Source organism: Talaromyces rugulosus, chromosome II, assembly GCF_013368755.1.
Source record: "Talaromyces rugulosus chromosome II, complete sequence".
In the NCBI taxonomy this organism is placed as follows: Eukaryota; Fungi; Ascomycota; class Eurotiomycetes; order Eurotiales; family Trichocomaceae; genus Talaromyces; species Talaromyces rugulosus.
This window is the reverse complement of record NC_049562.1, coordinates 4,135,179-4,149,417: the sequence shown is the minus strand read 5'-3', so window position 1 is coordinate 4,149,417 and position 14,239 is coordinate 4,135,179. Positions and strand designations below refer to the sequence as shown.

General features: G+C 45.4%; 3 protein-coding genes across 3 annotated transcripts; 1 reads left to right on the top strand and 2 right to left on the bottom strand.

The window, feature by feature from the left end:
* Positions 1-1,020: 1,020 nt before the first annotated feature.
* TRUGW13939_03893 (uncharacterized protein) lies at positions 1,021-2,144 on the bottom strand (the record flags this gene model as incomplete). The annotated part of the gene is made up of 4 exons (XM_035487071.1): positions 1,021-1,196; positions 1,279-1,821; positions 1,901-1,919; positions 2,103-2,144. The coding sequence occupies 4 exons, from the start codon at positions 2,142-2,144 to the stop codon at positions 1,021-1,023; spliced, it is 780 nt and encodes a 259-aa protein (XP_035342964.1).
* A 1,002-nt stretch (positions 2,145-3,146) lies between these two features.
* TRUGW13939_03892 (uncharacterized protein) lies at positions 3,147-10,563 on the top strand (the record flags this gene model as incomplete). The annotated part of the gene is made up of 8 exons (XM_035487070.1): positions 3,147-3,714; positions 4,171-4,278; positions 4,345-4,551; positions 4,612-4,724; positions 4,783-5,329; positions 5,390-9,306; positions 9,366-9,686; positions 9,745-10,563. 8 exons carry the CDS (start codon positions 3,147-3,149, stop codon positions 10,561-10,563), a joined length of 6,600 nt encoding a protein of 2,199 aa, XP_035342963.1.
* Positions 10,564-13,111: 2,548 nt separating this feature from the next.
* TRUGW13939_03891 (uncharacterized protein) lies at positions 13,112-13,581 on the bottom strand (the record flags this gene model as incomplete). Its single annotated transcript, XM_035487069.1, has 3 exons — positions 13,112-13,300; positions 13,361-13,402; positions 13,465-13,581. 3 exons carry the CDS (start codon positions 13,579-13,581, stop codon positions 13,112-13,114), a joined length of 348 nt encoding a protein of 115 aa, XP_035342962.1.
* Between the last annotated feature and the right edge of the window lie 658 nt (positions 13,582-14,239).

Here is a 14,239-nt window from a genome sequence, read left to right as displayed (position 1 = left end):
TATTATCGCGGAGCAGTAGACTATTCCTCGTTATGGTTAATTTTCCGATATTCCGTAGATACGAAGTAAACATGGTCCGGGGAGAACGTCCAAGACTCACTTAATCCAAAGCTATGATGATTCCAATCCCGGCCGGTTGTACCAAGCTATCGTTATCATTATTACTATTATCATTGATATCACCCCTGCATACGGAGTAGCTGACTGTTACAATACGACGTCTAGAGTTTTAGGCTTGCTATCTAGACTAGTTCACTGCCTGGCCTTGGCCTTAGTGTCTCTAGCCTATCACGGCCACGTTCCCCTGTATTGGTAAGTATTGAGATTTGAATTGTTTGAATTGTCTCCTACACGTGTCCATCCTATTAGCTCCGGGCATCTGCAAGGGTCGGGGTCTCTTTGTTGGTTTCGCCGAGATTGCGATAGATTTTTGTGAAACAATGGCAGGATCCGCTTTACGGATGATACTAGAAATGCACACATATGTATGCTACGGAGAACCTTAGGCCACCAGGAGACCGTGCTCGTATAACCATGCGGTTGTTTTATCCGAAAAGGGTTAGCGATTATGAGGCGATCCTGTCACTGCATATACCGATGAAGATCATCAATATGCACGATGCAGATCATCGGGTCGCAAGAATGACATTACGCGTATTTATAATACCTCTAGTGAAGTTTATAATTTAACTTTCCAGTAGTAGTAAGTTAACTACCCCGTACAAGATTCAAATTCTAATTCAGGCTTAATAATCTCGGAGTTTCCGGCAGTATAATACATGTAGAGCATGGACTTCGAGTCTGGTCTATGAATATATGAATGTCAGCTCTCTATAGCACCCCGTTCCAGACGGCGTGCAATTGCATTAATGGATAAATCTCACTCCGTATTCGCTGGAAAGACTAAACATCGACAATATGGTAGGCACTGCGGGGGGAGTACCAAAGTCGTCACGTAAAGCGGTATCTAACGAGGTAGCTCCGGTCAAATCTGACTTCTATTGAAACCTCAATCTCGGCTCAATCGGATAGAATACTTGAGCACATCATCCGGATGGTGTCCCCTAGTTCTTTCACAGTCTCGCGATCTCTTGGCAAGGTGTGGCCTTTGGCATGATCGAAGAGAAATGCAGTGTCCAAGTCACAGAGGTTATAAAGCGACATAGAGCCTCCTAGGTACGGGTCCAAAGATCCAACTGTATAGCGAGTTAGAATTCCAAATATTCTCCCAGCAAAAGGAGTAGTGGAGATATGCAGAGCATATGAGTGAGTACTTACTTACATGGCAGGTCGGAATGGTTATTTGCAAGTCCGACTCGTCTGCCAAAACGACCGCATTTAAATCCGGATTCATAGGCGGCCACCCAGCAAAGAATACAGCACATTTGAACATCGGCACTCTGCCCTCTACCTCAAATCTCCGTTGTTCATGTAGTAAAAGAGTCGCCGCGACGGTTGCGCCCTCCGAGTAACCGATAATCCCATCAAAGGGTCCATCTCTTTCCATAATATCGTAGAGATAAGCAATCCCCTCTTGCGAGCTATGGTAGATAGGGTTATCGAGGTTGGGCATAGGGGTTCCAATCGTAGGCCCCATCAATGCCCGCATCTGATCTTCTGCAGTTGCACCCTTTGGAAAGTTTCGAATCCGATCAAGGACGTCGCTGGTGCCATCCTTGGCATCAACTGGCTTGATGAATCGATAATACGGACCACGGCCAAAGTAGGTCTCGAATGTTTTCGGAGGGAACACCTCAACAGGGCCGTGAATAAACTTAAATTCGGCAGTGTTATCTGACCGTAGTTCTTTGACTAGAGGAGCTGCAGGATACCAGATGTCAGGATCATTCAACGTTGTTGGTGCGTCCTCACAAAGAGTGTATGTATGTAATGTACATACCGAGCTGGACCTCAAACTTCTGTTTTGGGTGTTAGTCTGTGCTTCAATGTTCTAGTCCGGTACCAAAAAACGGAGGAGAGGAAACTTCAGTCGCATTCGTGCATAGCGTATGACCAAATTTGACATTGTGACGGTGTACATATTCTTTCCAAAGGGGAGTTTTCCTGACGTTTTGTCGAAGAAAGCTGTGTAAATCACTTACGTCCGAGCTTCCATATGCTCCACAGAGACACAGAAATCGCATGATGACGTGCAAGATAACCAGGAACCGGGATTATTTACCTAATCCCTAACATTCATAGAGAGTTCATATATATACAAATGGTTGTCAGAAGAGAAGAGAGATGGGAAGTTATGAACACAGGGGACGGGATCGTCCTTGGTGACATGGGAATTAGGCGTACCTTCATTTCCCGCGTTTACGCTTCACCGATTTAAACCGCTAACGGTACCGTTTATGAACCGATTCTTTACATCCTAGGCTCTTTGTGGAACTCCAACAGATAGACGTGTGAAACTATCTAAAGCTGTCGCCCTATCAACACCCCTGCCCACATGTGACATGAAGAAAAAAAACACTTAGGCGTACCTTCATTTCCCGCATTCCCACCTCGCCCGTGGAAACTCATACAGCTAACGGCGCTGCTATGTTGTTACACTTTTTGCCTAAATTTTGAGACGGAGGTTGCATGACTGGGCCAATGGTGTAAGACAAGGTAAGAAGACCTTGAGTTGCAAGCTACTAGTACTACATCGCAGGGCGTTGATAGGACGATAGTTTCACGCTCCTATCTGCATCGGAGTTCCACAAAGAGCTTAGGGTGTAAAAAAAGCATTTCACAAATTTCTCTTGATCATCCTGTTTCTATATTGCGCAACCAAGTGCTTAATATTAGCGTCTCAGCACTATTCAAACATGGCTATCTGTGGGACAGCGTCGAGAATTCTGGGGCTGGCCCGAATACGCTAGCCCTTCGTATACATACACGTACGCTGCCAACCTGCGATAGCGACAGATCCTAATAAGCGTTGATCACTTTAATTGACTTAGATGTTTCTAGTCGTTTGCTCGGGTTACCTGAATGTGGATTATCGGACAACTTGGTGATTGTCAGGCCAGAACGTGAGATTGGGAATGCGACTAGCTCCCATAGAGACGGACTTATAAACCCTCTCTCTTTACATGTTCTAAACGGAGGGTGACCATTTTACTACTTCCGTTTTTTTTTCACTCGGCCTTCCTACAATGGAGTCGCCTGTAGCTGCGAATGGCGACGCCAACGCCGTTATAGGCGTGGAGGGCTATACGAATATATACAAAGATGCTTACACCAAAGGCTACGTGGATGGCTATAGTAAATCAGACGTGTCTGCTAAAAAGCCAATTGCTATCGTCGGCATGTCCTGTCGCCTGCCTGGTAACATCAGCACTCCGGAAGAATTCTGGGAGCTATGCTCTCGAGCTCGAAACGGCTGGTCAGAGATCCCAAAGGAAAGATTCGACTCCAATAGCTTTTATCATCCAAACCCGGGAAAAAGTGGTTGCCACAATGCCGCTGGGGGATGTTTTCTCAAAGAAGACGTGGGCTTGTTCGATGCCCCGTTTTTCGGTCTGACTGCTTCCGAGGCAATCTCCATGGATCCCCTACAGCGCCTCTTGCTCGAATGCACCTTCGAAGCTCTCGACAATGCGGGAATTCCCAAACACCACATTGTTCGGAAACAGGTCGGCGTTTTTATTGGCGGTTCACCTTCCGAATATGAGCACCAGTTATTTGCGGACACGGACACTATTCCTATGCATGAAGCCACCGGTAAGTTTCAATTTATGTTCCTTGAGTCATGGAATTTTTGTGTTATTATGTAGCTTCAAGTTACTAAGTTAAGACAAGGTTGTGCTTCGGCAATGCAATCAAACAGAATTTCTCATTTTTTTGATTTACAAGGCCCTAGCCTTACAATCGATACCGCCTGCTCATCCAGCCTAGTCGCTGTACATCAAGCTTGCAAAAGCTTACAAAGTGGAGAATCCGAATTGGCAATTGTTGGAGGATGTCATCTAAATATGCTACCTGAGTACTGGGTGTCTATGGCAAAGTCAAGGTAGGCTTTTCTCTCTCTTTCTATCTCTGAAAGGACATTGTAGTCGTACTGTGGCTTAAAAAAATCCAGGTTATTTTCGAATGAAGGAAGGTCATTCTCCTTCGATAACCGAGGAACAGGGTATGGGCGTGGCGAGGGATGTGGGATAGTGATTTTGAAATCTTTAGAACAAGCTCAGAAGGACAACGATGTTATCAGAGCGGTAATTGCCGCCAGTGGTGTTAACCAGGATGGAAGAACTCCTGGAATAACCATGCCGAATGCATCAGCACAAGGTACTTGAGCTCCCTGGTTTTCTGGAAAAATTATGACCCAAAGTGGCTCAAAGCTTACTTATTCAGAGTCCCTCATGAAATCCGTCTATAAAAATGCGGGCATCTCCCCTACAGATACTGGATATGTCGAAGCCCATGGAACAGGTACCAAGGTTGGAGACCCACTAGAAGCAACAGCAATACACAATGTCTTCAGTGAAGGCAGATCAGCCAGAAACCCTCTCTTCGTTGGATCTGTGAAATCAAACATCGGCCACTTGGAGGCTGCATCTGGTATGTACAGAACATATTATAAATGTCACGTCAATATACGCTAACAATAGTATTGTACAGGCATCGTGTCGGTGATCAAAACAACAATGATGTTGGAGCGCGGGTTCATCCTACCTAATTACGACTTCAAAAAGCCAAACGAGAAAATTCCCTTTCCTCAATGGAACCTGAAGGTAAATATAACTCTGTGTATCCTATTCTCTTTCTGATAACATCTGATGACATTATAAGGTCCCCGTGACCCAGCGGCCGTGGCCGAAACAAAAGCGATTCGCAAGCGTAAACAACTTCGGATTTGGAGGCACCAATGCTCACATTGTCCTTGAGCATGCACCTTTTGTGCAAGATCAACAGGTCCCATTAGCAGAATCAGCAGTTCAATCTAGAAAGCTCTTTGTTCTCTCTGCCCATGACAAAAATACTGCAGAAAAGTTGATGAGCAACCTCACCATCTACCTGGAACGGAGACCGGAAATTTTTCAAAACGATTTAATGAGCAACCTTGCATACACTCTTGGCCAACGACGGTCCCTGATGCAGTACAGAGTTGCCATCTCAGCCACATCGTCATTCGACTTGATCAAGGCGTTGAATAGCGGAAAGATTTCTCCAGCCCAGGCAATGGAGGCACCTAGTATCGGGTTTGTTTTCACAGGCCAAGGAGCTCAGTGGAATGCAATGGGCCGTGAACTATATCAACAGTTCCCTGTATTTTCATCGGCTATTGACGCGTGTGACAGATGTCTAGTCTCATTTGGCGCACCATTTTCCCTCATCGGTACGTTTGTGGCCAAACACTCGATATCCCATGCACAGTTACTAACATTCTTATGAATAGAGGAGCTGAACAAAGACGAATCGACGTCGCGCGTCAATGAAGCGCATATCAGTCAACCCGCATGCACAGCAATTCAGCTAGCTCTGACCGACTTACTCCGAGCATGGGGAGTATCCCCTGCTACCGTTACTGGCCACTCGAGTGGTGAAATTGCGGCGGCTTACGCAGCTGGTATTTTGCCTCTTGAATCTTGCATCGCACTTTCATACCATCGGGGCATGGCCACTATAGAATTGGAGAAGAAGTTCCCTAAGCTCAGGGGCTCCATGATGGCGGTCGGCTGTAGTGAAGAGGAAATCATGCCATTATTCGCCCAATTAACCACCACCGGAAAGGTTAATATCGCATGCTTCAACAGTCCAAGTAGCTTAACAATCTCAGGGGACGAGCCCGCCATTGACGAACTTCAGGCTCTTTTGCAGACAAAGGAAATTTTTAACAGAAAGCTTCATGTCAACAAGGCCTACCATTCTCACCATATGGACTTGGTAGCTGAAAGCTATCTACAAGCCATCCAATCGCTCGATCTACCCAAATCGACTGACATAAAGTTCAGCTCTTCTTTATTCGGACACGTCGTCGATGGTTCAACGATTGAGCCTTCTTATTGGGTAGAGAACCTGACAAAACCAGTACGGTTCACGGAGGCAGTAACGACTATGTCCGAGCCAGCGAATGGTAACAAAACAGGCGTCGATATTATTATCGAGATTGGACCTCACTCTGCGCTCGCGGGGCCGGTTAAACAGATCTTGAGGGCTAACGGTCCTGACGCTGCCAAAATATCCTACGGTGCGACCCTCGTTAGAAATAAAGATGCGGTTGAAACGATGATGGACTTGGCGGCTATGTTGTTTGTCAAAAGAGTTACTCTTGACTTGAGTGCCATCAATAGTCCAAGGCCGTGTGGTTCACCTGAGTTACTGGTGGATATGCCTGGTTATCCTTGGAACCATCAAACAAGATACTGGCACGAGTCGCGCTTCGTGAAAAAGCACAATAATCGACAAACGCCTCGCAACGATCTCATCGGAACAATAGCCGATTACTCCAATGATCTGGAGCCAATTTGGAGAAATATCTTGCGTATTGATGACCTTCCTTGGCTTCGCCATCATAAAGTTCAGTCTCTAACCCTGTTCCCAATATCTGGTTTTATCGCAATGGCAGTGGAGGCCGCATCTCAAAAAGCAACTCTACGGAATGCGGAGTATGATGACTTCGTTCTTCGTAACGTTGCTGTCATCAAGCCATTGATGATATCAGAGAGCGACGTTGAAGTGACTCTTCAGCTGCGGCCTCACCAGGAGAGCAGTACCCTTGTCGCTTCTAGTGTCTGGGACGAGTTCCGAATTCACTCGTGGACGGCTAGCAAGGGCTGGACAGAGCACTGTAAAGGATTGATTGCCACTGAATCTAGGGGTCGCGACGAGGTTGATGGTGATGACAATGCCGATGATCTATTGCGCGCAGCTATCACCAAAATTACAAGTGCTCAACAAACCCCTGTGGATAAGACCACGGTGTACAACTCTCTCTCTGAGCTTGGAGTGTCATATGGACCCAGTTTCCAAGGCCTGAATAACTGCCAAATCAACGATGAATGTTCCGTGGCCGATATCACGGTGATGGATACGGCCGAGGACATGCCAGACGGATACCAGACGAGCATGGTCATTCATCCGACGCTACTAGAACAACTGATTGAAACATACTGGCTCACTCTTGGAGCAGGACAGACTCCCATGGACACAATCTACCTCACTTCGTCTATTGGGAGTCTACATATTTCCCGGGACATCGCGAATATCACAAACACGCCTGGTAACACTCTACGAGGGTTCTGTAAAGGGGTTCGACCGCAGTCGCACTTCAAACCCGTCCAGATGTCGATGTTTGCGACTACAAGCGACTCCAAGCAGGTGATAACCCTGGATGACTTGACAATTTCTCCTATCCCGAATAGTGATATGACCGCCGAGACTGAAGGCCCTTATAAACAGCTCTGTTACAAGCTGGATTGGGAACCCATTCTCCAACCATTGAACAGTTTGAACTCTGACAGCCTTCCAAACGGACATACTTGTGAGCCCCCGAATCATGTAAATGGTGTCACAAATGGCATTACGAACGGAATCACAAATGGCGTCACAAATGGAGTTACAAATGGAGTCACAAATGGAGTCACAAATGGAGTCACAAATGGAGTCACAAATGGAGTCACAAATGGAGTCACAAATGGAGTCACAAATGGAGTCACAAATGGAGTCACAAATGGAGTCACAAATGGAGTCACAAATGGAGTCACAAATGGTACAACGAATGATTCGTACGGCTTCCTTGGGGGAAAGCTGGCAATTGTCCACAGCGGTTCAGAATGCCAAAAACCCCTTGTATCAGAGTTATCCTATGAATTGGAGCGTTTGACTGGGGCCAAGCCAGAGGCTGGCACTTTGACGGACCTGGATACTGATAAAAAGGTCTGCTTGTTCCTACCAGAGCTGGACAAGTCTCTGCTACCATCCATCACATCCACTCAATTCTGTGCATTGCAGAAGATGCTGACGGGTGTTGATGGAATTCTCTGGGTTGTGCGAGGTGCATATGCCAATTCTCAGAATCCTGATGCAAACATGGTAACCGGACTGAGTAGAAGTATTCGTTCGGAAAGGTTGCTTAAGTTTGCAACTTTAGATTTGGATTCAGAATCTGTTCTCAACACAGAAGACACCGTCAAAGCAATCCTTGAAGTTTTCAAGGCTGCATTTGGTCCTGAGGCTAAGCTGAATTGCGAATTGGAATTCATAGAAAAGGGAGGAAGTTTCTTCACTCCCCGTGTCATCGACGATTCTGATATGAATGCATACGTGGGCAAGAAAGCAAAGGGATCTTTCCTCGTACCTACACGATTCTTCCAAGATAGCCGCCCATTGAAGCTGACCATTGGAACATCTGGCATGCTTGAAACTCTGCATTTTGTCGATGACTATTCAACAGAAGAACCTATACCAGATGATGAGATTGAGGTAGAGGTCAAAGCAATAGGTGTGAATTCCAGAGACGACACCATTCCAGCGGAACAGGTTGAGCGTGGTATCTTCGGCATCGAGTGCAGTGGCATTATCACGAAGGTTGGAAACACCGTTTCCAACTTTAAAGTCGGAGATCGGATTGCCTGTGTCTCAGTCTCCCATGGTGTTTACTCGAACTACACTCGAACAAAAGCAGGGTTCGCGTTCCGGATCAACGACGATGTGTCTTTCGAGACAGCGGCTGCAATACCCGTAGCTTATTGCACGGCATACTACGGGCTAATTCAGTTGGGACAGCTCCAGGAAGATGAATCTATATTAATTCATGGCGCTGCCTCCCTAGTTGGCCAGGCTGCTATTTCGCTAGCTCGGATGATAGGAGCGAATACATTCGCTACCGTTGAAAAAGTCGAAAACAAAGAAGTTCTTAAGAACATGCATGGCTTACATGACGATCATATTTTTTCAAGCCGTGGACTTCTTTCTGGTCACCACGAGAAAAGGGAATCCCGGTTCGATGTCGTTTTGAATTGTCTTCCCGCCGACAACGGCACGGTTACCAAACTTTGGGACAGGCTGGGCAATTTTGGTCGATTCGTCGAGATTGGCCAGCAAAATTCCAATATCAGGCTGGAGACGACTGGTATCGCGAGCAACAGGAGTTTCATGTCAGTCGATTTGATATCCGTGGCCGTTGAGAAGCAAAAATTGATGAAGCGGCTTGTTTCGAATGTGTCTGAACTTGTGAATGGTGGCAAGATAAGGCCTGATCTTCCCATTCAAACTTTCCCGATCTCGAATGTTGAGTCTATATTCAAGCTCTTGAAAGGGGGACATCAAGAGGGCAAGTTGGTTATTTTGCCTCAGCCAGAGGATGAAGTCATGGTTAGTAACTTATACCACAACTCAAAATATTTGAATACTAACAAGTTTAAAAAATATAGGCACCTCCTTCGAATAAGTTAGAAAAGCTGCTCTCCGCAGACGGTTTATACATCTTGATTGGCGGCACTGGTGGCCTAGGCCGAAGCATGGCAAGATGGATGGCCGGTAAAGGAGCAAAGAATATTGTCCTTGTTTCTAGAAGCGGAGCTTCATCTGGAAAAGTAAAGCAGTTGATCGACGATGTTGCAACATCTGGGGTGAACATCCTAGTGCAGCAATGCGATGTCTCAGATGTCGAATCAGTGAAGAAACTCATCGAGGTTGATTTGGCTAGCATGCCTCCAGTCAAAGGTGTCATCCATGGTGCCATGGTACTTCATGTAAGATTCCGATCTATGCTGATGACATTGAAAATCTTGAAGTGCTAACATAAAGCAGGATGTCTTGTTCGAAAAAATGGCCTACCACGAATATACCGAAGTTGTTAAATCCAAAGTGCAAGGCGCCTGGAACTTCCACCACGCTCTGAATGCTGTACCTCTCGACTTCTTCGTCGTACTCTCATCCGCCGCAGGCACGGTTGGAAACCGAGGTCAGGCAGCGTACTCTGCAGCCAACACATTCCTCAACGCCTTTGTCCAACACCGCATCACTCTAGGCCTACCTGGCTCGTCCATTGACCTAACCGCGGTTTCCGATGCAGGTTACCTTGCAGAAAATCTCGAAGCTGCTGCCGAAGTCGCGCGGAATCTTGCAAGCGATACGATATGTGAAGCAGAAGTGTTGGCACTACTTGAAGCCGCCATCGATGGAAACCTGGCTCTCACTTGCAATAGCCATACTATCACGGGGCTTCGCATCACAAACCCTGCTCCATTCTGGACCGATGATGCCAAGTTCAAACACGCTCGTCTAGCAGCAGAGGCTGCAGCCGCTGGTGGTTCGGACGGGCAGGCTGTGGCGTTCTCTTTCAACGATGCTCTCAGGGCAGCACCATCTCTTGAAGAAGCCCGAAATGTAGTGTGCAATGGCCTAAAAAACAAGATATCGTCGGTTCTGATGTTGGAAATTGAGGACATGGATGTTACCGCCTCACTATCAAATTACGCTTTAGATTCGCTGGTGGCGATCGAAGTGCGGAATTTCATCACAAGGGAGTTCGAGGCCAACCTGCAGGTCTTGGAGTTATTGTCTAGTGGCTCGATTGAGACATTAGCGCAGGAAATTTGTACGAAGAGTAAGTTAGTTTCTTTTTAGATAGCATCACCTATTAGTTATGTAGACAACCACCTTTCTTATTTAAATTGATACATGTGTGTATATCCAAAACCTTGTGCAGTGGTATTCTATATGAAATATAATACCTTTTGGAAATTTTAATACTGTATACGTACTTAGTATGTTAAAATAATTAGTAAGTAGCTGTAATATTTAAGTTAGAGTATTTATTGAGTACTTACGTAGTAAGATTTTCTAATCCTCTAACCTACATAAGCTTCACCCTACGATGCTCTGCTCTATAAGTTGGGCTGAACATAGCTACGTGTGTTAGCGTCGCACATTATTGTTATATTGGCAACGTGCAGTCCTTGGCATGGACAAATATGTGTATAGTAGCGCCGTATTGTTCCTTTCTGGGCTTAGGATTGATGGATGGACAAGTCCCCGATTCGACACCTGATTGGCTGGGAACAAAGCCATGGGGCTCAAAATCCATTGAGCCCCGTCCCATGCCTTTATTTGTTTATTATTAGTAGCAGTTCGTTGTGTAGTATGGTCTAGCCAGACTGCTTAACTCAGGGCCTGATAAATGGTATCATTACTCGTACTAGTTTGCAGCTCGCAATGTAAGACTATAATCAATAGACTTCATCATTTGTCTGCATCATCGTCGCATTTTCCAGCTTCAAGTTGCCTACTCGTCTGCTTAAATTGGCACTGACAAATGGGGCTAAAGGATTGAGAGTTTGCCAAAAAGAGTATGTAAGCATCTCACAAGTGACATCTGAATGGGGCGAAATGTTCAGCTTTCTGAAGTACATAGTACGGCGCTGTATGAATCCTATTTTTATTATAGTATCATAGTGATAGATGGCATATAAATAGTACCCTTAACCTCCTAGCTTCTTCCATTTTTTTTTGAATCCAGCACATTATCACATTTACTCAACTCCGCTAATCAATTATATTCTGTGGACTATACACAGATTACTTGACTTGCCCTTAAGTGTACGTATTCCATTGTGAAGGACTTCAAAATATTTATATTTAACTGACAGGAAGCTAACAGCTTTATAGCCCTCAAAAAACCCATCTCAAATTCTACACAATGCGATCTTTCATCTTTATCGGCGCCTTTATCGCCAGTATGGCAATGGCTGCTCCAGCTGAATCGCCCAAAGGAGTTGCACTGGATGAGCGTCAGCTTGGTGACCCTAATTACATTTGCAATTACAACCCCAACGCCAATTCTCACTGTGCTTGCTATCTTGCTTGCGATTGTTATGGTGCTTGGCCTCCTCGACAATGCGATGGTCTCCCGGATGGTTGTAATTGCCAGAATCCTTAAAAAAACCGGTATCATCAACCTGAATCTACCTGCGGGTTTTATCATAATCCTGATACGAGTTGAACTTACTTTTGCTATCTGGGAATCGAGATCACTGCAGGGGGGTGGGGGCTTTGACATCAAATTTTGAAGAAAGCTCTTGTTATGGGGGTTCCCATATCCTCATGGATGCCTGAAAATAATACAAAATGTATATTAAACTACATATGTAGATGTTAAATATATTACTTGAAATTTCTATCAGTTGATATCGCTAATATGTAGAAAAAGAAAGTATAATCCTAATTTATAATCTTTAGTAGAGACATATGAAGAGCTTTTTAAACTATGTAAGACTCGATCTAAAAATAGCTGAAATTTTAATATAATATACCTATAATACCATCATAAACCATTACCTTGCAACTTCCAATGTCGGCTACTCAAAAAACAGGAGGACAAAAAAAATGCTGCTAGAAAACAAGGCTTAGAAGAATCCGAATCTGGGGCGATGACCGGAGGAGTACATAACATTACCTACCCACTGAACGTAAACATTTTGGACCAGTAGACAGCGTTAGGATATTCTTGGAAGAAGTCAGTTCAACATCCAGTTGGGCAACCAAGCGTCAGCCAGAGGATTTCGATACTCATCGGCACTATTGTTAGCCCTTGAGAATATGCGGGTAAACAGAAAGTTGACGTCGTTGCATCCGGGATCTTCTCCTTGGATCTAGCTATAGCCTTGGATATTGTCTTGTCGTAGCATCTCTTCGTAGGGACATGGCATGGCAGGACAGGCGAGTAAAGGAGTAGAAAGAAAGAACCGACTATATTTCCATAGCACAAAAATTAACACCTAAAGAGCAATTCACATATCCGAGAACATTGAAACATTGAAGAAAACTCCCGAAAGAAATGTTGATATATAGATGTCTTCTCAATGCTCCCTTGTTTGAAGATGAATTTGCTGCTGCAGGCCCTCGATCGAAGAGTGAGATAACACTGCTTCGAAGGTTTTTTTTTTTTGTTGAAAAATTCGGTTCATCGTTGATCACCAAGTTAATGGTGATGGCGAAGGATTTAAGCCTGCGGTACTGTGATCCCGGCAAAAAAATAAATCCAACAAGAAAGACATGCTTCCCCTTGTTATATATATAATGGATGTCTGAGAAATACATGTACCCTTTAGTGCAAGGCGTTTGCACCTGGTTCAATCTCTTCCGTTTTCCCCCCTTCCCTTGAGCTTCATAATAATCAGCGGGTTCGACGATTATCGTATGGATGAGCACGTCTTCGAGGACGTTGGTTCACAGGAATAAGCTCGTTGATATAAGGCTCCGAGGGTTCTCCAGAGGCGCCTTCGACGCCGGCGGACGTGATCATTCTTGCGGCTTCCTGGCGCTCGTATTCCCGAGACATCACAGCAAGATCGTTTATTTGCTCCTGACCGAGATGTCAGAGGGTTGTCAGCGCTGCAGAGGCTAAAAGGATGATGAGGCTCACCCGTGTCAAGGGCATTCCGTTGATTAAATATCCCTCACGTCCCTTATAAACAGGTTAGATGACTTAGTAATTCTTTCCCAGAGAGGACTAAAGTGGCTTGGAACCTGGTATGTAAACGGCCGAGCCGAGGCATTTGGTCCGAGGAAATACTGAATGTGCCCCAGGACAATATGACGAGAAAGCCCGAAGCCGGGAAGCCAGTATTGCTGTTCGCGAGACATGACCAGAACTGAATATAACTCAAATAGAACTCAAATAGGGCGAGAAAAGCGCAAGTAAAAAGCAGTATAGAACCCTTTGAAGACAGGATACGACCCTAAATACAAGTGCCGATATCACGAACACTAGACTCTTCCAGACCGAGGCTGACGATGCTTCGAACAGATTGGTGCGTTGTAGAAAGTGGATAAAAAGATGTATATTACTGTTATCTAAAAGCTGGATGCAGTTGTACCATTTATGCCGGCGCATAGAATCAGCCAACCATTCCTGCAACAGGGATAGTCCGGGATAGCCCACCATAAGAGCCAGTGCATATAGCACTACTTCAGGGCACGCGCCATCTTCAGTCTTCATCATGACTGTATTTAACGTAAGCGTGTGTGTGTGTGTGTGTGTGTGTGGTGGTCCGTCGCGGTCCGTCGCACAGTCTATCCAATAGATCCATATAAACGCCTCGCCGTTCGCATCGACGGGCATTTATTACTATGATTGATTATTCCCCGCTCAGACCGTCTATTTTCATTTTCACGATAGTAACATTTTGAACTGTAATTGACCGGAGTTTGCTCTCTCCGTGTTGAGAGAGAGAGAGGGGGGGGGGGGGGCCGGACGTGGAAAAAAAAGGGGGAACGGGAGGAATGTCCCTTTTCGCCTCAC